Below are 21670 nucleotides of genomic sequence, written 5' to 3' on the forward strand. Positions count from 1 at the left end.
AAAGCCATCAGAGGCTGGGTATAGTGGCTCACACCTGTAATCCTGGCAATCTAGGGGGCTGAGGCTGGAGATGTTCAAGATTACTTGAGGCCAGGTGTTCAAGACCAGCCTGAGCAAGAGTGAGACCCCCCCCCATCTCTACAAAAAATAGAAAAATTAGCTGGGCATGGTGGCGCATGCCTATAGTCCCAGCTACTCGGGAGGCTGAGGCGGGAAAGATCACTTGAACCCAGGAGTTTGCGGTTGCAGGGAGCTAGGATGACGCCACGGCACTCTAGCCTGAGTGACAGAATGAGACTGTCTCAAAAAAAAAAAAAAAAAAAAATGTCAGAGAAATGAACCAAAAGACCAGCCTGGGAGTCAGGAGGCCAGGGTCTCTGTCTTTAGCACAGCTACTAAGCACTCTTAGGGTCTTGAGCAAGTCACCTGTTTGTCAATTTTGGCTTCCTCACTTCTAAAATAGGAGTGTCAGAGTAGATGTTTCTTTTTGCTGAAAAGTTTTACAGTTTTCTGATCTACACCTATTGGTCACACACAACAGAAAGTAGAAAACAATACATGTGCCATGCCTTTCCACCAGGGCTCCCAGTTCATACCTTATCTTTTCACATCCATGAGGAACTTCTACAGGCCCTGTTAGTAATGTTTTATAGGTGCCAGGCAGTTATGGAAACTCAGACTGTTATTATATCCTTTATTCCTTCATTCATGTAAGCTCTTATTCATTCTGTACACAGAGTAATTACCTGGGTACAATGTATGCCTGTAAAAGAGAATCAGAAAAACAAAAGATGTTTCTACCCTTCAGGACCTTTTACAAAGATTAAAAAACAAGCAAATACTGTCCTGAACTAACAATTACAAAGAAATAATGACAGTTTCCTAAATACTTAATTATGCGTAGCAGGAGCCCAAATATTTTTCTCATGTCATCATTAACCATAACTCATTCCAAGGAAGGGATATTCTGTTCCACTGAAATTCCCATCATGAATAGGATCTGGGTCTGTCTGGAGGCATAGAATCAATTTGGCATGAGGAATCCCAAACCCTACCATCATTCCATGGCTGGGGAATGGGTTATTATTCCTTTGGGAAGTTGGGAATGTTGTTGTCGCCCCCAACTTTCTCTTAAGACAGAATTTATCAAACGCATGGCCACTCAGATGCACATACTCATAAGGCTTTGTGAATCTCCTTTCTATCCTTTCTAGAGGAAATTTGAATTTTAACAAAGAGTAAAGACTAAATACCAAAAGGAGATATTTCTCATGATAGAATTCGAGATATCAGCCAGCCAGATAGAGAAGGGCTGCTTTGGGGGCTGGAGGCTGCAGAAGCCCTTCATGTCTCCACCTGTGAGTAGACCTAAGCTACACTCAGTGCATTGCTAGCGAAGTTCCAGCCTCCTAACCCTGTGTAGAAACCCAAAGAATGCTAAAAATGGCAGATTTTAGTTCCGATGATTTTATTTACTACAAATGCCCCCAATTCCAAAATTTACTTGTTATTTTGGAGGCATATGAAAATTAAGTATTAGGAAAATTCTGCCTGTGTTCTACTAAATTGCGTGCACAAATCCCAAACAAAATCGCTTCTTTGGCCTACCCACATAACTACCTATTTCTGTTTAGGTCTGTGACTCAGAGAAAGTACCTGGATGAGTCATGAGAGGTGATCGATTCTACCTCACCTGCCACAGGCAGAATGGGGCCCACTCAATAGAATTCAGCATTTGCATTGGGGATGGTCTGTTTCTTCTTAGTCCTTTCCTGAATTCACTAATTCACATTACACTGGACTTCCTGATCAATAAGTGATTGCTGAGAAAATTATTTTAGTAAATAATGCAAATGTCTCCAATGGAGCCGGCCCTCTCCTCCATGCCCCACTGTCCTTGGGGCTTTGGCCCCAGAACCCTTGCTCCATCTCCCAAAGAACCCCCACTCCAAGCCCTCCTCTCCTCTTTGGCCGATTGCATTTGACCTTACCAGGAAAAAAAAAAAATCAATTGCTATATTAGCCCTAATATTTCACCCTTTTCTAGCTCATAAAATTAGACAAGCCCCTTCATATTTGTTCTTTTTTTGCTAAGCTTAATAGAAACCGCCCAGGCACGGGAAATTCCATGCTGCGTTCTGTCACCTGTAATTGTCCTTCCATGTAATTTAGGAGGTGGTTACTCTAATGAACCAGCTGCTGATTCCCTTACCTATTCACCCTTCTTTTATCAGTATTCCTTTCCCAGTAAATTCTTTGTTATCTAGGTCCTGAAATTTATTTCACTTTTTTAAGAAATAACTTTAATTTTTCTTACAAAAACCGTTTCTTTTATCTTAAAGCAGACTATGGTCTTTTTCTTGCTACTTTATAATGCAATTGGAACATAATGGAGCACTACAACAGTCAGGCATGGATTTCATCATAGCCAATATTAAATGTGGGAGAAGCACATCATATAAAGGTTAAAAAAAAAAAAAAGAACCAGGATGGAGGAATCTGTATCTAATAATTCAAACAGCATATTTTGGGCTCCTGCTTCGCACTGGCCACTGGGCTAGGCACTGAGGATGCAGAAACACGTACGAAAGCATCCTGGCTCAGATTTGCGTTCCCACAAGTCTATTCCCAAAAGCTAATTCGAAGCCAGCAACACCCGCCAAAGGGTTGTTGGAAGATTTGTACCTCATCTCTACAGATGTTTTGGTTCCTATATAGGATCTTATTCTCTTGGGAAAGTATGCTTTAAATCCTGTTTTCTTGGGCTGTTGAAAATCCATGCTGTCCCTAAGCAATGTGTAGTTACCTGTGACCTTTGGAGAGTAAAAAGTGTTCCTGGACAGCCTTTGACGAGAAAGGCAGAGAAATCTGTTTTGGTGGCTTGAAAATAAGTGGAAGGTTTTTAGGGAAAGCTAGTAAGCTTCCAAAGATTTCAGATCTGCCAGCGTTTATCCAGGCATGGGATGAGGCCAAGAGAAGAGCTTTCTAGCAAGGGGAAGACAGGGACCATGTAAGGAGATCCGTGAGACCACAGAGGGAGAGTACTGACATATAAGCCAGGCCTATAGACATATTTCTTAATGTGTCTGCTGAGCCAAAGTGCAGGAGGAGGCTTGGAGGCCTCCTCTGGTGGTGGAAGCAGGTTCTGGAAGGCAGAACCCCGAAACTGGCTCACTGTCACTGAGTCGTCTGGCCCAGCCTCCTGCCTCCAAGCACATTGTGCCTGCAGCGTGTCTGGCCAAGTGCTGTTTCAGCCCTAGAGGGATGGATTCTATAGCCTCCCCTTGTCATCTGTTCCAGAGCCATTCCCTTTTGCATTTTGCAAATTCTTGCTTTCTCAGAATGGAGGTGGGAGAGAGGAGTCAAGAAACAGTGTGACAAAGGGGAGACAAGCAGAGCAAACCAGGACAAAGGACCCAGAACAAAGGAGTTGTGGAGCTGGAGGTGGGGAAACAGCCTCCGCACTTCACACTTCCCCCTTCCCTTAAATATGAGCAGCTGACTCCAAGGCTTGTGGGAACTCGAGAGGCTGGAACCAGCCATCTGGGGACCCTGTCCTCACAGATGCCCTGTCTGGCGTAGTGGAGGTTCCTCTTCTGCTCTGAGAAGGCAGTGTGACTCTAGACATCCACGCTACCCCAGAAGAGCTGTGTTTTATTCAGAAGTTTTTAACTTTTGCAATCCCCCCTCCAAAGGAATATTCTATAATCGAAGGCACGCCTTTAGTACTGCTTTATTGTGTTTCACGCACGCCACCAGAGTAATTCCTTTTCATACCAATTAATTCTTGGATACAAAAAAAATCTTGGGGAGTCCGAGGGCATTTAGATGCAGGTAAAGTTACCGTCTCTTACTCCACCCACACTTCTCCATCCGCCTCCATCCTCTCAGTCACACGCTGAGCAGCAAGCCAGAAAGACCGTCCAACCAGAATCACTCTTCAAAGCCCAAGCGCTTCATTGTTCTCCCTCTCTGCTCTCAAGCCATGGTATATTTGGCCTAATTTATGCCATTAGTTATCTGGCTTTCATGGCTCTGCACACATTACAGTCAGGGCAGGAAGGCAAGCGGCGGAGGTGGGGTGGCTGCAGAGGCCTCCCCTGGCGCTGGGGCTCCTAGCCTACGCAGTGGACCCCTCGCTCCGTTCTGGGCCTTGGGCCTTGCATCTCATTCCAATTCATCCCTCCCCCATTCCCTCCTCCCAGTCCCAGGCTGCACTGACACTCCTGACTCCTTTTCTGTCTGTGGAAGAACAAAGTCCTTTTCTGTTTGGGATCCGAGTCCATCTTCGAAATGGTTTTTGGCTGAAATTGCTGCAGTCGAACCCTCTGCCAGAGTGAACTAGAACTCCAGCATGCTGCAGTAGACTCCCTGCCTGTGGGGATCGAGGTCAGAGTGGGTCAGGACTGTCCCAGAGGATCGAGGATCATCTCTTGAGATTCCTCCCAGCTCCAGGGCCTGATTTGAAAATAGCAACACCCAGATACAGGCTCACTGAGGGCAGGCGCTGCACCTCCTGGACACCCCACGTGCCGGGGCAGGCATTCTTCAGCACACGAGATGGTGAAGACGTGAATGGGTGCGGGGGTCAGGGGAGCATAACCTGCCCACACCGAGACTTGATGCTGGGCGTGAGCGCCGGCTCTGCCACCTGGTAGGTCTATGCAGAAGTGTGTGGTGAGTTCCCCTCTGAAGTGCATCACACCTAGGAAGTGTTCTGTGCATTTTTAAATAATTCTTACCATGTAAAGATTGTATTACATTTTAATAAAAAAATTTTTTTGCATTTTACTTTTGTAATATTTGGGATTTTATAGATTTTTATTTTATGGCAAGTATACTTTTGTAAGGAAATGTTGAAGTCTTGAGTATTTTTATTCTTTTTAAAAACTATGGTTAATGTCAACCGTAAGCACTGATAAATATTATTCGTGTGCAATTTTCCTTCCTTTTAATCTGGACTTTTAAAGAAACTGTTTGAGCATAGTGTTTTATTTAAAATGCTGCTTCATTTTACACATTGTGAATACTGACGATTCTGAAAAATAAAGATGCATTTAAAATCTCTGTGCTGTTACATTGGTAGAAATGGTAATGTGCATTGCTTTGCCAAAGTGGTAATTAAATGTTTAATGGTTTAGAACTCCTAGTTCAGAATCGGGCTTCTAGTCACTCACAGTGCAGGAGCTTCCAAGTAAGCCTCTGTTGCTTTGAAAAACGCACTTCCGCATGGCGATCTCCCATTCAGTTAGGAAATATGGCTATGTTGACATTATGGTTACTGTGCTTGTGGTTTTGCAATAAATGTGTATTGAAAGCACTTGTGATAACGTGGTCCGCATTTTGTTTTTAATCAAACTCCAAATGGCAGTAGAAGTGGAGCCAAAGCTCCCTGAGCGTTCGGGCAGCAAGATGTGGTGGGGAAAAGCACGAGCCTGGAAGCAGAGGAGGCTGGGCCAAGTCCTGCGCCTCCACGGCAGGCCCTGAGACTTGGGGATCCCTTTGTCTCCTTTGGAGATCCCGGGTCCTCATCCATTTAAAAAGCATAATTAAAATCAAGGAGGGGGATAATTATATTTACATCACCTGGGTTTTGCGGTGTTGGAATAAAGTGAGGAACTTTGTAAAGTGCCCGGCACATTGGGGTCGCCCAGCAAATGTCCTCTGCCTTCCTCGTCTCCTTCCCTCGGGGACCCTCCCAGAGTCTTCAGCATCTGCCAGTGGATGTTGGTTGGGTGAACACTTAGTGTATCTCTCTTATGCCGTATGGGAAGCAGAATCCTTGCCCCAATTTTTTGAAATAACTTTTCCATTACAAAGTAATACACAGTTATCGAAGACATTTTTTTAAAGTACAGAAAAGTATGCTTTCTTTACTTCTTGCCATGTTTTTTAGTATAGTCCAATCATACTGTATTTTTGTTTCGCATCCTTAACATTATATCTTGAACGTTTTCCCATGACAGGGGAAACTTCTGTCCTTTAAAATATTTCATTTTATTGTTGGACATTAAAGTTGTTCCTGAGGAGATGTATTCTGGGGAATGCATCATTGTATATTTATCCTTGTCCTAGTTTCTGACAATTTTCTTAGAAAAGATACCTAAAAGGAGCATTACTTGGCTCAGATATGAAAACATCTAGTTCCTGACGTGTGTCCCCAGATTACTTCTTTATGCACCCTCATCGGGGTCCACCAGCAAGCGAGTGAGTTCCAGGGATTCTGCCAGATGAGGGACCGGGGGGAGGTGACAGGAGGTGAGTCACACTGGCCTCTTCTTCCCCTTCCAGTTCTTTTCTCTGCTTATAAACCACACGCCTCGGCATGCATGGGCCCTGAGTCAACCCTTTAGTTCTTTCTTACGTTAAAACACTGTACCTTGTGATCGTTAAGACCCTGTTCAATTCTGAATTCTAGCAAATAAGAGGCAGAAAGGCAATGCAGGAAGAGATGAAGGGAAAGAGGGAAGGGGGGAAGTTCTCCTTTGGATAAATGGAAATAGGAAGGTCCTGTAAGGGAGCATTTTGTTTTTTGCCAGCAGTGTCTTAGAGAGCTGCGCCATGCAAATTTACTGGGTGGGCTTCGTGTGTTCCCAAAGGAATGTTAGGGCATATTTTGGAATTCTGTCAATGAAGCAATTTTCATGAAGCTCAAGATCATATTTTCCATATTTGCTTTGACATACCCGTGACTCAGATTGCAGAAACCAGCCTGAACCCCCAATGCTTAGCTCAGTAACAGTGGTGCTAATTCTGAGTGCTTGCTCTGTGCCTGATACTGTTCTAAGCACTTTCCATGCTTTAGCCCTCATGGCAAACCCAGAGTGCATTCTAGTATCAGTGCCATTCTGCCTAAGAGGAGCAAAGTGCCCAGGTCAAATAGCTGGGTTTGAGCCCAGGCCATGTGGCTGTGGAGTCCACTCCAACCAGGAAGCAGGTGCCGGGCAACCCTTTGTCCAGCACATGAGGGCCGTGCATTCTCACTGGCCAGACGTCGTTGTGCTACACCCTGTCCCATAATCAACGTGCTCTGCACAAAGCTGCTGTGAGGTAGGCGCTGCTACTCCCTCCTCACACACCGCACCGCTCGTCAACAAATGGCGGGGCTGGAAGTCAAATGTCCAGATCATCGCTCTGTGTCAGGGGCCCTCAGATCAGGGCAGTGAGCGCGAGAGGCTCACAGGCATGAGCGATTTAAGGAAACCAGGAATTGCCTTTCCTAAAGCCAATGTGAGACGCTCCTGCTGACAACAGGCCATGGCTGTGTTCTGCTTCCCACTTGCCCTTTCATATCCTCTCTTCACCTCCCTCCCTTCTCCCACTTTACACGCAAAAGACACATCTCACACTTAGCAGCACCACTATGGAGGTCCTGGGATGTAAAATCTTCCTTGCTGCCAAAAACAGTGGGTGAGGACAATAAGAATATATGTCCATTATATCTCAGAGAACAAGTCATCGTGAGCCCAGGGTAGGGCTCCGTATCAACCCCTTTCTTACACACGTTTCTGTAACGGGCAAGGTGGCATTACAGGTGGGGTGCTCTGACTCAAGTTGGGATGTTCAGGGCTCAGATGTATTATAGATTAGAGGAACAGGAAGAATGGTGGTTCTTTAATAACCTCAACTCTTCCATTCCCCAACTATTGTGAAAGAGCACCAGATTCCTGAGGCAGGTTCTGAGAAAGCAAGGAGAGCATCAGTGAGGAACATTGAGGGTGGCAGGACTGTATTTCTTCCATGTGACACATGCATGTCAAGGCTGCATGCCTGACCTAACTATTCCAGGCTGGAGTAAAGCCTGCTGCTTTTAAGCTCATCCTCTGCTGTCACCATTCTCAGTAGTGAGGAGGAGCTTTGACAGTACTTTCCTTCACCGAGGCCTTGGTCTGTGTTCCCAGGGCCATACTTCAGAGTGTGCCCATTAAAGATTGACCCTGGCCTGTTTGGGAAATTGTTCTCTCTCTCCTGATTTCTTGGGAAAGATAACAATTTAGTTTCCATTTGGTGACTTTAGCATGGATGACTCCATTTTGATTTCTAGGCTGGTCTGTTGGGGCATAGTGCAGGAGCTTGGTCCAAAACAATGGTGTCCTATGATTTTTATTTCACAGCATACACTTGCTATATGATCAGCCATTCCACTCCTCGGTATTTACCCAACAGAAAAGAAAGTATACATCCTCTTCAACTTTGACAATTATTAAATCCAAAAACTTGTACACAAACGCTCCAGTAGTTTTATTTGTAAGAGACAAAAACTGCACATGATGCAAATATCCATCTACATGTGAATGAATGAACAAGTAGTGGTATATCCAAAAATGGAATATAACTCAGTGATAAAAAGGAATGAACTATTGGTAATTGCAGCTTCATGAATGAATATCAAAGTAATTACGTTGCGTGAAAGAAGCCAGATAAAAATAGATTGTATACACTGCATGGTGCCATTTATATACAATTCTAGAAAATGAAAACTAATCTACAATGACAGACAGCACATTATGATTGCCAGGGGGTGGGGTATGGAGACAAGAGGGGTGGAGGGAAGGAGGTATTTTTAAGGGGATGATAGATATGTTCACTATCTTGATGGTGGTAATGGCTTCATGGGTGTGTACATGTGTCAGAACTTCTATTTTACACTTTACACGTGAGGCTAACTGTATGTCAACTATATCTCTATAAAGTGCTTTAAAAAGTGTGACTAAATGTCTAAGAAAATGTAAAATAACTAACTTAACTCTTACAATGTTCCTTTTACTTGAAAGTGTATGATTCATCCACACAGTGGGGTATAGGGGTGATAATGAAGTTCATCTGTTCATCTGTTTTCATCCTCACAACAAAAAGTGGCCCAAAGTAACCAGCTATTAACCAATCAATTATCTTCCTATGGTTTTTCCTTCACCTCACAAGGAAAGTAACTTTGCAATGACCAACCCACTCTTCACTCTTTGTTTCTGCTTCTTCAGCCTTTCTGTGTCTATAAAAACCTCGTCGGCTCAGCTCATTGGAACACTGACTCTGTTTTATGGAATGAAGTGTTGCCCGATTCTAGAATCTCAAAGTAAGCCAATTAAGGTCTTTAAACTAAATTTGTCATAATTTTGTCTTCTGACAATGCTTAACTATTTAAGAAACTGCCAAACAGTTTTTCAGAGTGGTCATTTCATTTTACATTCCACCAGCCGTGTAGGAGAGGTCCGGGAGTCCCACACCCCCACCACCCTTGGTGTGATGAGCCTTTGTAATTTTAGCCGTTGTCATAGTGTGTTGTGGCATCTCACTGTAGTTTTATGTGCATTTTCCTAATGACTAAGCGTGTTGATCATCTTTCCGCCTGTTTATTTGCCATCCATATATCTTCTCTTGCAAAGGGTCTCTCTTCAGACTTTTTCCCCATTTTTTTATTGGGTTGTTTGTTTTCTTATTGGATTTTGATAGCTCTTCATATGTTCTGAATTTGCAAGTATTTTCTCCTCGCTTGTGGATTATTTTTTCATTCTTTTAACAGAGTCTTTTAAGGAGCATAAGTTCTTAATTTTGATGAAGTCCAATTTATCAATATTTTCTTTTAGGGGTTGTACCTTTGGAATTGTATCAAGTCCTTGCCTAGCCCAAGCTCATAAAGATTTTCCCCTATTTTTTCTTTTAAAACTTTTATCATTTTTATTAAATTCTGCCAAAAGATTATCAAATACTATAAATGCATATTCATCTTTTACTAGGGTACAATTTTGCTCATTATCATTGCCATCTTCTCTATTTTTTTTAAATTTCTGCCATAGATTTCAATGTCCACACTCTAGCAGAAGAACACTGTGGATTATTCTGTAAATAATTCATGCAACAATAATCATTAATACATGTTTTGCAAGTCCTAACCTACTGGTATTCTAAGGAAATTGCATGCTTTCATTCTGTCTCACGCTCTTTCTCTCTCTCTCTCTGTGGTGTTAATTTTTCTAATTTTTCCTCATTCTAGTAATAATTATATTTATTTGAAAGCACTACTAAAATTTTATTTTGGATTTAATAATTGTCAATGTTCAAATATGTTTATAATTTTTGATAATCATATTTAAGTCTAAAATAATTTTTTTTTTTTTTTGGAGACAGGGTTTTGCTTTGTCACCAAGGCTAAAGTGCAGTGGCATCACCATAGCTCACTGCAATCTCAAACTCCTGGGCTCAAACAATCCTCCTGCCTCAACCTCCCGAGATGCTGGGACTATGGGCACATGCCACCATGCCCGGCTAATTTTTCTATTTTTTGTAGAGACAGGGTCTCTCACTCTTGCTCAGGCTGTTCTTAAACCCCTGACCAATCTTCCTGCCTTGGCCTCCCAGAGTGCTAGGATCACAGGTGTGAGCCACTGCACCTGGCCCCAAATAAATTTTAAAACTTAGATCTTATACTCAGGAAACTTTAAAAGTGAAAATACAATTAATATACATATTTTAGTTGCAGAGAAGTATGATATGGTGAACAATAAGACTTTCAAGCTTAAAAATATATTACAGTAGGATAAAAATCTGTGGGGGAAATAGACTGATAGACAAGTTCAAGGAATAAAAGGACCAATGTAAATTTTCCAATTGTTAAAGAAGACTTCTTCCTGTGTTTTTTTAAGTGCTGTGCTTTTTAGATTCTATTGATTACATTTAAAAGAACAGTCTTATTTTTTAAATGTCAGTATTTATAATACACCAGAAATTACATCTCTTGCAGCTCTTGATGAAAAATTCTAGATGTCAGTGTAAAAACTGTAACTAAATTTTTCAAATTTCTTTCACAAATTAAATGAAATTACTTATATTACATATAAAAATATATGTAATAATAATAGCCACTGCTCTACTCCACAGTGCCTCGCATGAAAGAACAAGGGGGTACATGCGTGTGCTGGCTAAGAGCTGTGTGCACTCCTTTGAGGAGGGAGAAGAGATGTCAGGGAACCAAATTTACCTCAGCACGTAGGCTGTTTTCTGGATGTGGCCCAGACAGGCAAACGCAAATGTGTTCAATTCCTGTTTTCTCTGAAAGGGAATTTAAAGGTAAAGATCACGGACCAGGTCGATCTTACACCCTATGGATGAAGAATCTCCTTGGCAGAGTAGGGTGCAGGAAGAAGTTGGAAGAGAAACACGGGCCAGGGGTGTGAGTTCTGAGCCACATCCAAGGATGCCATGGGATATAACCATGACTATAGATCAGGCACAAGCTCAGGATATAAATGATGTCGAAGTTGGCATTCAGCTATTGAGACTTCCAAAAGTGAGGTAGAAGGCTAGTGTACAGATTTTGGGAAGAATATCACGGCCAAAGAAAAATCATGGTGCATTTTATGTACGTCATGCGTAAACATACATGTATGCCTGTGTGTCCCTTATCCACCTCTGACTGCCTCAAGGAAGGGGATCATGGTGCCTAGGAATCAGGGATGTGAGACTCACTTTTTACCATACATCCTTTTGTCCTGTTTGATATCTTTTAACCTCATGTATTTTACACACTCATTGTGCCCATTTAAGAGGTTAACGAAATAATATATAGTGAACAAAACTTGTGAATGCTCATTTGGATACAAGAATCACAGGGTCACTTTCGTCATCTTAAGAAGCTGGTGATCTGACTGGATGTGTGGGCTGGAGCCAGCTACCCTTTCTCTCTGTCTCTGTCTCTCTGCCCCTGTCTCTGTCTTTCTCTCAGCCAGCCCTGTCTCTCTCCCGTGAAGTGTTGGTGTGTCTGCTCCATTCTCCATAGCTACTGGCCAATCTTATCTTCATTCCTCAGCCCAAAGCCCACAGAGAGCCAATCTGATTGGCGTGGCTGATTTTCCCCCTGGGCTTCTGGCAGAGTCCTTCTTGCCAGGCCACCTTGTGGCAAGCAGCCAGTCAGGGGTCATCCTTGTGCAAAGACCAGCTTAATGTTGCTGGTCTGAAGGAAGGAGGCTTGCAGTGGGGGAAGAAACTGTTTCAGAAATTCGGGACTATGACTGAGACATCCACTTGGGTGTCATTCTCTGGGGTCAAGATGGAAGTCTCGTCTTCCCAGACTTGCTTGTCTCAAGCCTCTCCCACTAATCAAGTAGAAATAACAGCTTTTATATCACCATTTAGGGACCATGTTCCCATACAGACATTAAAATGAAGATTAGGAGGACACAGGAACTTTCTAAGTAAAAAAAAATGCCCTAAGCAGCAGGAGGAACCCACTCCTGCCCCAGATCACAAGTATAGGCAGTCAGGGGGAACCAGGGAGGAATTCCAGGAACCCCGGGCCTTGTCCTGAGATAAGGAAAGGGGTGGAGGAAGGGAGGGTGGGTTGTAGGATCCTAGGCAGCTTTGATGTTGAGGACTTTGATAATCCCTCTGCCCAAAATGCCCAGGTACAGATCCCGAAAGCCCCAACATCGCTCATTTCTTTGAGGTCAGGCCCTGAAAGCCTTGATGCACTGTCAACCACTCACACTTAAGCTAGAATCTTCTTATCCAATTGGTATTTTAAAGAACAGGGACCCAGGAGACTTAGGACATCAAAACAGACAAGTTTTGTGGGGTTTTTTGTTTTTGTTTTTGTTTTGAGACAGGGTCTCGCTCTGTCTCCTGGGCTAGAGTGCAGTGGCATCATCATAGCTCACTGCAACCTCAAACTCCTGGGCTTGAGCAATCCCCCTGCCTTGGGCTCCCAAAGAGCTAGGATTACAGGCAGGAGCCACTGTGCCTAGCCTAGACAAGATTTGATGACAAAAAATAACAGGTGTAAGTGAGGCCCTTGAGGAGCATCTGACCAGGCGCCTGGGGGACCAGGGCCATGGGGAGAAAAAGGAGCTCCTGGAGATGAGGGACTCTGAAGTTACCTTGGCCAACTTTCTTGTTCCCCCAGAATGAGCCCTGCCACTAAAACTGCAGAATCACCTCTATAAAATGAAGACAGATAAAATTTCAGGGTGTAATGTGATGTTACAATAAACTGGACACATCTATGAAAAGTTAAAATATGTATACTCTGAGTAATTCATTCTGCTATTATAGTTGTATACACAGAAGGATAGTCTTGCAACATTGTAACAAAAGATTGAAAACATCCTAAATGTACGTTATTAGGGGTTTGGTTAAATAAATGGTGGGGCAACTGTTAGGGAAAGACAGACATGGAACACTCTCGAGGATATATTATTAAGTGAAAAAATCTGGTGCAGAAAGTGTGTACAGGTGGGCCTACAGGTTGCCCAGAACGCACACTGAGCAAACGTTAAAATCAATATTGGGTTAAGGTTGAAGCCAAAGCCAAATATCATCATCTCAGAATGAAACTTGTGGGATGCAACTGTAAGTTTGACATCACTGTGCAGGGACAGTCATCGCTCAACCTGGGCAGCTGCAAGACAGCACGTATGGTCACTTTACTGCAGTTTTGTGGTAAGAAATAGATGCTGACTTTCCACTGAGAACAGAAGGGAGGCCAGATATTTTTTGGATATCACATCTTCCTGTACTATTTTTTTCTTTTCTTCATTCTCTTTATATCCCTTGTTATGTCTGAATCAAAGGTGATTTATCATGGATATTATACATGATTTGATAATTTTTTCTGCTTATAAAATGTTGAAGTAGAAAAGCTGACGTTCTTTTTTAAAAAATTCATTTTCATAAGGTGTGAATTCCCAAATAGAATTTATTCCTGGAAGACTCATAACCTAAATGGAATTAAATGCCAAAAATTAAACATAATTGTCAAAGGTTATTATATTTGCCATAATGAATGTGAGACAGACACCAAACCAGTTGACAAATATTAGAGTTATGATTTAATCAAATCTCTATTATTCTGCCTTGTATTATTGAAAATTGTTTAACATTTCCTGGCTCACAAAGATTATGATGTTCTTCTTTCAACATTCTTTTTAACTCTCAGGCTGTCTTCCAATCTATTTGCTATTTGAAAGGGCTTAATTGTTTTTGAACATAAAACTAGCAGCTTTCACAATTATCATTAATTATTGTAGCTTTTTAATCTTATAATACTAAATATACATAAATAGTTCAAATGATTGATAGAATTTTAACATGTGAAGCATAAAAGAGACTTTCGCTTCAAGATCCATCTAGACATTTATAGTATCATCTATTAATAAACTCACTAGTGTGCCTGCCTATTACTGATGTTGATATGATGATGAGATATAATGATAACCTTATATAACCATGACTATAGATCAGGCACAAGCTCAGGATATAAATGATGTTGAAGTTGGCATTCAGCTATTGAGACTTCCAAAAGTGAGGTAGAAGGCTAGTGTACAGATTTTGGGAAGAATATCACGGCCAAAGAAAAATCATGGTGCATTTTATGTACGTCATGCGTAAACATACATGTATGCCTGTGTGTCCCTTATCCACCTCTGACTGCCTCAAGGAAGGGGATCATGGTGCCTAGGAATCAGGGATGGGAGACTCACTTTTTACCATACATCCTTTTGTCCTGTTTGATATCTTTTAACCTCATGTATTTTACATACTCACTATGCCCATTTAAGAGGTTAACGAAATAATATATAGTGAACAAAACTTGTGAATGTTCAGGGAAGGAAATGTCCAAGGCTGTGGGTTGTGAAGCAGGAATTCGGTGCGACCTGGTCACATCTAGGGGAGCTGCGAGCCACTTCTTGGAGCGTGCTCCCCTGGGAATCCCAGAAGGGGGATTCCCCCCCACCCCCGAGTGGGGAAAGGGGCCCTCTGTGTTTGCAAGTGTTCAGTGCTGTGCAGGGCTGATGAGCAATGTCCCAGGTATGGTGGGGGCCCTGCGTTCTACCAGCCCTCGAAAATGAGGTACAATCCTAGGGGGGTTATTTCCCTTTTTGGTATTTGAAAGGACCTAATGGGTCCTTTCCCATTCATCCTTTGGATGAATTTTCCAATAAATTTCAGAATTCTGAGGCTAGATCCTGAGTCCTGAGCCTCCTGCAGTCAACACGGCCAGAGAATTAGAGGCCCTGGCCCCAAGGACTAAGTGAGTGCCTTGTTGGCAGCTCAGGATGCAGAGAGCAGCTTTGCCAGAGGCTCTGTCTGGGGCTGACCTGCAGGGGTTCTCCAGTGAGTCATCAGGGTGACCTAGGGGTGTAGCTGGTGGCCACAGAGTGGTTTGAGCCACAGGCCAGACTGGGCCAAAAGCAGCTGGGCCCTGTGAGGAGACCCAGGGCCCCAGAGAGCACGGGTCTGGTTGACCTCCAGTTGAAAGACTCCTTCCTGGGGACTGTACCAGGTCTTAGGAACTCACCAGGCTCTAGATCTAGGCAAGTGACCCATTGTTTGGTATTAATGGCCCAGTATCTCTTCTCTTTGGAGCTCCTGTTTTGGAAAGTTGCAACTCACAGAGACAATGCTTGTCCAGGTAGCTCTCTCAGAAGGTCATTTTCCCAGGTTGCTGTGTGAGGACCATGGCTTCAGGGTGCCTCAGTTCCCCAGATGACCCAGCCCTGAGGGGCACAGCTACCTCTGTGGCCAAAATTCTCTTCAGGAGATTAATAGCCATCACACTCCCACCAGCAGTGTCTTCTCATTTTACTATTGCTAACCCGAGTAGTTAACACTGAGGAGTGCTTATTACCTACGAGCCTTCACTTCTGCAAAGTGATCCTAAGGACACGGAAATATGTAGAAGGAGGTCCATAATAATATTCTTTGGTAAAGGAAATTTTGAAACCTATGACAGTGGTTTAAGTAAATTATGATATCATTAAATATGATATTTAAGAAAATATTAGAGGTGGCTCATGCCTCTAATCCCAGCACTTTGAGGGGTCAAAGTAGGAGGATCACTTGAGACTAGGAGTTCAAGACCAGCTTGGACAACATAGAGAGACTCTGTCTCCACAAAAAATAGAAAAATTAGCCAAATTTAGTGGCATGGGCTTGTAGTCCCAGCTACTTGGGAGGCTGAGGCAGAAGGACTTAAACCCAGCAGTTTGAGGGTACAGTGAGCTATGATGACACCACTGCCTTTCAGCTTGGGCAACAGAGCAAGGCCTTATCTCTAAAAAAATAAAAAATAAATAAAGAATGATAAATTTATGTAATAGAATGATACATTTATATAAAAGAGAATAAATGTATGTAGTAAAATGGAAAATCCTTTTTTAAAAAATTTTTTTGAGATGGGGTCTGTGTGGCAGGTGCTAGAGTGCAGGGGTGTCATCATAGCTCACTGCGAACTTGAACTCCTGGCCTGAAATAACCTCCTGCATCAGCCTCCCAAGTAGCTGGAACTACAGGTGTGCCACCATGCCCAGCTAATATTTCTGGTTTTTTTGTGGAGACAGGGTCTCACTATGTTGCCCAGGCTGGTCTCTAATTCTTAACCTCAAATCATCCTCCTGACTCGCCCTCCCAAAGTGCTGCAGTTATAGGCATGAGCCACTGCACTCAGCCAAAATTTCTTTAATGAATATGTACCATGGTTATAATTAGGGGAAAAATTATTTAAAGAGGTTTTTATTCCTTTCTTTCCCAATATTCACCCCAACATTCAGTTGGCACCAAAGGCTCAGAGCCTTGTCCCTTTGGTGTTGTCTCTGCCATCATAAAAAATTATAGGTGAGAAAGTTATGATTAAGCCTACATACAGTGTTTTAAGTGCTATGAGTATATAAATATGCTCATGGTTGAAACCAGTGGTAACCAATGTTTACATTACCTTTACTTATGCTCTTTTGGTTTTCCTGGTGCTAACAGTAATTTCATTTTTGGAGGGAGGGGGCGTGACAGGGATGATTCAAAGAAAGAGCCCCCGGGGCGGCTGTCAGAGTTCTAGTTCTTGACCCGGATGGTCCCTACAGAGTTGTTTGTCCTATATTCACTAAGCTGTACTTTTGTTTTTTACGGTTTTTCTGTACCTGTGTTTTATTTTACGAAAAAGAAAATCATGCATCAAGAACGACCAAAAAAGGGCCTTTTTAAAAATTTGCTTAGTTTTTTTTTGAATGCAAATTTAAGTCTTTACATTTTTGTAAAATAAATCTTCATACGACTTTTCATACAGCTTTCCATAGGAACCTGCCACATAATCTATCGGTTCCATTGTCTCCGGGATCCCGCTGGGTGCTTACTATCCTCTGGTTCCAATCTGGGCTGGTTGCTTTCTAGGGCTGCTGCTGGCTGTCAGCCTGATGCCCCACTTCACCCCTTTGCTGTGTTAGATCCCCTTTCTCCTGGATCCACATTTTCTTTGTTTACTCCCTTGTTTTGGTGAAACCAGGGCACATGTGAGATATATTTTTTGAGACTTTGCATGTCTAAATATCTTTATTCTACTCTCATGTGATGACTCATATTATAGTTTGTCTGGGTATAGAATTCACAACCAAACATCATTTTTACTCCAGAATTTTTGAGGATAATTTTCATTGTATTCTAGCTTCAAATTTTGTTAGTAAGAGGCTATACTATTCATATTCTTACTCTTTTTTCTCTGTTGTTGGAATCTTCTCTTTAAACCTAGTGTTTTGAAAAGTCTTATTTATACGACTCAGGGTAGATCTTTTTCATTCATGGTGCTAGGTACTGAGTGGGCCTTTTTATCTGGAGACCTCATCCTTGGTTCTGATAAATTTTCCTGTATTCTTTCTTTAATAACTTCCTCCTCTGAATTTTTTCTTGAGGAATTTTTTCATGTTAGACCTCCTAGATAGATCCTCTAATTTTATTACCTTTTCTCCCCTATTTTCCATCTCTTTGTCATTTTGTTCAACTTTCTGGGAAATTTCCTTTACCTTTAAACCCTTTTACTAATTTCTTTCTGCTGTCATATTTTAAAATTTCTATGAGCTTAACTTTGTCCTTTTTTATTGCATCCTGTTCTTATTTCATGAATGCAGTACCTTCACTTATTTCTGAAGAGTTGTGGTGTCTCTGAAGTGTTCTCTCTGTATTGTCTCTGTTTCCATTGAGTTCCTCTTTGTCTGTTTGTTTTGGTCTCTCTTTCATGCTGGACCTTTGTCTCTGATGTCTGTGACCCTTATCTGCCCTTTCGTATTATAGAGTGATGCACTAAAAACTAACTGCAAGCTCTGCATACAGGGTACTGCTTGTAAATGAGTGTACTTTGCTGTAGGACTATAGCACAGATGACCAGCTGGTTTATTTCAGAATCTGTAGGGTTGGTTTGTTTCTTCAAAGAATCATCTTTCAGTCTCCTGCCAGGGAATGAGGAGGAGGAGGTGAATCCTGGCTGACAGTCCTGGAGTTTGCTGAAAAAAGCAATGGCTGAATCTCACTGATAACCACAGTCTGTCCCTTTACCCCGCAGATGCCCAGACAGCCCCCACCACACGTCCACCTCTGTGTCTGGTATCCCCATGTCCAGGGCTTTTCTGATTCAGTGTCCCAAAGCAACATACTTATTGCCCCCTGTGGCAACAGAGGAGTGACCAGGCTGTAAGGGTGGAGGGTGAAGACAGCTTAGAGGTCCAGCTGAAGCTTACACACAGATTTTGACCAATCCCTCTCTTTTCAGTCCCCACCTAATCCTACCTTCCTCATCCCTGGTTCCTCCAATTTCTGATCCCTTCTGAAATCACCTGGGTGCTTAAAGTTTGACTCACATCCACTCTACTAGATGACTGCTGTTCCTGCATCTGCTGTCTTCATGTATCATGATTTGGGGTTACAGATACATCCTAGTTTTATTTAAAATAGTGACAGAGCTTTTATTCTCTTTGCTTTTCGGGTGATTCTGAGAGAAAGGGGAAGAAATGTCTTCATACCAAATTTAAGATCCCTAAATCTCTGCTGTGGTTTTTAATGTAACTGTGATTATATTTTTGGTTTTCTGCACCCTCTAAATTTTCTACAGCGAACATGCATAACTTTAATAAGAAGAAAGTGCACACAAAGAAGTTATTTAAACACAAAAGGATGCATGAAAGCCTGGAGCACCCACTCCTGCATGTTCCCCACTCTCCTGCTGAGCCAGCCTGGCCTAGGAAGAACCCCTTGCCCTTCATGCCTCAGCTCCCCAACACCTGTCAGGGAGCACCACATCGTTCTTGTGAGGGAGCACATTCCGGAGTTTCTCACCTCTGGGCCAGAGCCGGTTACTGAATAGTCTTTGCCGACTATGCCAGCTCTGTGTGGGCTGCGGATCCCCTCATGCATTCAGAAGGGTTACACCTCCAAAGCTGCAAGTTTTTATAAAGAGAATTCAGAGTGTGTGTGTGTGTTGCCATGGCACATAAGGGTTTCCGTTCCGCCAATGCTATTCCAGTCAACAGGCGCTAGCTAGGCCTTGCTAGGAAACTCCATGATCACTTCCTACGGACCGTGTAATCTCTCTGTTTAGACTTACCATGAGTGGCCCTTCTGAGGCAGGCACCCTGGGCCCTGGAACACTCTTGAACTTCGCTGTCTCTACCAGGCCCAAGGCACTGTGAGACCCCAGGATCTAAAATGCCTTGCAGGTCTCCACAAGCTCTGGAGTCCCAGGGTTAACAAGAACCAATCAGGAATGCTCAAGCTGCAAATACTAGCGTGCTCCCTGGGCTGTCTCTGATGGAGCTGTCTGTGCTCCCAGAGCACTGCCATTTCAGTTGTCCCAGGTAAACACCAAGATTCCAGGCACGCTCTTTCCTCTTCCTCCCTTCCAGGCACCTTCGAGCTTCAAGCACTCCTCCTTCCCTTGCCAAGGGCTCCCACCCCCTCTGCCACTGCGATGGCAGGCTTCACAGCCTGACCTACAATTAGATTCTGCGGGGAATCCTACGAGACTTGATCCAGCCAATTAAGCCAGGAAATTGCTCTCTAAATTTAACACGTCCATCAATCTCATCCAAAATGGCAGCATTGATGTGGTGGGCTGAGGCTTTGAGGTTATTTTTATTTAATGCAGCAACAACTACATTAGGCTTCTCCTACCTCACAGATTTGCTTATTTCTCCATTTTGGTTTTATTAAACTCAGCAGTTGTAAATAACTCACAAAAGAATCCTCATCAACATTCTCCTGCTGGACTCGTGCATCTCCACCCTGGAGCTGTGGCCTGGAAGAGATGCTAAAGGAGCAGGCAGAACTCTGTCCTGTTGTGTTGCCTTTGGTGCCTCATGCCCCACTTGTGAAATCTAACCCCAGTCTCTTTTCCAAAAGGGTTTAGGGCAATATGTATGTGTGTATAAACACCCACAAATGCAAAGATCTATTAAAGTCAAACTCTCCGTGGGTCATTTCCTCTACCTTGAGAAGACCATCTGATACCCCAGTGCCTTGCTCAGATGGACTTGTCCATGCTGAGAGGAGCCCACACACATATACACAAAGACAAAGTTGCATTAGGAGACTGGATATCATCTTTAATTAATAATGCCATAGCCCAACACCTTTTGTGTTGCTGTGGCAGCTTGTGATTGTGACCCTGTGTGTGTGTGTGTGTATGTGCGCATGTGTGTGTTCCTGAACAGATGAGGGGCCAGCAGAGACTCTCAAGCAGGTCTCAGCCAACAACTCTGTTGAGCAGCAAGGGGGAGACAGTCTCCACAGAGGCACAGTGGCCAGACTCCTGCCTCCTGCAGCCTTGAGCCTCCCTTTCTCCCGGGCCACCTGTCCTGCACTGAGAGCAAGGCTGAGGCCTGCGCCAGCCCAGATGAAAGGGCTTCTCAGCAAAGACCAGCCTCCAGTCCCCAGTCCTCACTGCCTCTGACCGGAGGGATGTCCCTGGGTGAAGTATGGACTTCCAGGCAGAGGTGGACAACCTGGGCTGGCCTTGGTCCCCTATGTCACACTGGGGCAGCACCACAATGGCCCATCCCTGGGCAGAGAATCCAGAGCTACTGGGCCATTTGACTAGTTCCTTTCAGAGATAATCAGGATATAGCCCAGGCCTTTCTTGGGGCCAGCCAAAGAGGGCTAGACTCAGCTCATGGCGGCCACAGGAAGTTATTTCCAGCCCAAACCCAAGAGCCTGCCCTCTCACCAGCTCCACTCTCCAATTTCTCACACGCCCAGCAGGTCCGCAGCCAGGCGTGGCAGGGGAGGGTCAGCGTGATGGTGGGTCGCAAGACGGCCATGGGGGACCCGGGCTGAGCTGGACCTTCAGCCAGGTGCCAGCCTGAAGCCAGCCCTCTCCCCCATGGTCAACGCCAGGCAGAGCTCTCTGAAGCCGGTGAGACCCCCACGGGCAAGGCAGCAAGTTTTTGGCCTAGTGCAGAGGGAGAAAACCAAACTGGCTCCACTGTCCCATCTCCACCTGCTCTGTGCCTTAGGAAGGCAAGGAGCCGAAGTCCCCAGGATGGTGGTATCAGCTGTTGGGGAAGCACCGTTGTCCAGGTGAGGCCTCAAGCCGGAAGCTGTGTTTGTTCAGTGGGCTTGGGTAGTAGGTGGTCGTGTACACATTGCTCTGCTGCAATGGGTAGAAGTTGGCTCTGTCATCGGGGATCAAATTATTCTTGTTCAGCGTCTGTGGGAGGAAGAAGGAACCAGAGAAAGGGGTGAGGGGAGAGAGGAGGGAAGGGGACAGGCCAGGTCGAGGAGTCCAGGAGCCAGCCAGTGAGGGAACATTCAGACTGCTGCTGCAGTGCTCTGTTCACACCGCGGCTTCGTCCCAAATGCCCGGCCCAGTTATGCCCGGCTTAGGGCCAGCACCCCTGCACCCTGCCCCCTGCCCCCTGCCCTA

The 21670-nt window shown here is 43.9% G+C and overlaps 1 protein-coding gene across 1 annotated transcript in view; it reads right to left on the bottom strand.

Annotated features, from left to right (window-relative positions):
- Window positions 1-20336: 20336 nt before the first annotated feature.
- SEMA5B (sema domain, seven thrombospondin repeats (type 1 and type 1-like), transmembrane domain (TM) and short cytoplasmic domain, (semaphorin) 5B) overlaps window positions 20337-21670 on the bottom strand; it is a 124659-nt gene continuing 123325 nt past the window's right edge. Inside the window, exon 22 of the mRNA XM_012642452.1 lies at window positions 20337-21454. Coding sequence (XP_012497906.1) covers window positions 21296-21454 — 159 coding nt within the window. The 3' untranslated portion in view covers window positions 20337-21295. The remainder of the gene's footprint in view (window positions 21455-21670) is intronic.

This window comes from Propithecus coquereli, unplaced genomic scaffold (genome assembly GCF_000956105.1).
Source record: "Propithecus coquereli isolate 6110/MARCELLA unplaced genomic scaffold, Pcoq_1.0 Scaffold10, whole genome shotgun sequence".
In the NCBI taxonomy this organism is placed as follows: domain Eukaryota; kingdom Metazoa; phylum Chordata; class Mammalia; order Primates; family Indriidae; genus Propithecus; species Propithecus coquereli.